This window comes from Penicillium arizonense (genome assembly GCF_001773325.1).
Source record: "Penicillium arizonense strain CBS 141311 chromosome Unknown PENARI_contig263, whole genome shotgun sequence".
NCBI lineage: Eukaryota > Fungi > Ascomycota > Eurotiomycetes > Eurotiales > Aspergillaceae > Penicillium > Penicillium arizonense.
Window position 1 is genome coordinate 1 of NW_019173540.1, and position 251 is coordinate 251.

Genomic DNA, 251 nt, shown 5'->3' on the forward strand with positions numbered 1-251 from the left:
TCTGGACTTCCCATCCTTGATGCACAGTCAGGCTGTGAAGCTACTTGCAATGGAAAGAGAATACTGTCCCTCAGCAATCGTACGTATTGAACATGTCTCTACCCCCGTCGTTATTATGTTTTCCACGGCCTCCCGAGGTTAGACTTTGCTTCTCTAGACAGCATCGCTGACTGTTAAGGATTCGCAGCCGACGCTGGCTTCACGGATGCCTCTATTGACTCAAGCCACTGGTCCTCGGACAAGCCAGGTCT

General features: G+C 51.0%; 1 protein-coding gene across 1 annotated transcript; it reads left to right on the forward strand.

Annotated features, from left to right (window-relative positions):
• Nucleotides 1–31: 31 nt before the first annotated feature.
• On the forward strand, nt 32–229 carry PENARI_c263G03431 (uncharacterized protein; the record flags this gene model as incomplete). Its single annotated transcript, XM_022638234.1, has 2 exons — nt 32–79; nt 158–229. Coding segments are annotated over 2 exons (120 nt in total), but the record flags the coding sequence as incomplete, so codon positions are not given.
• Between the last annotated feature and the right edge of the window lie 22 nt (nt 230–251).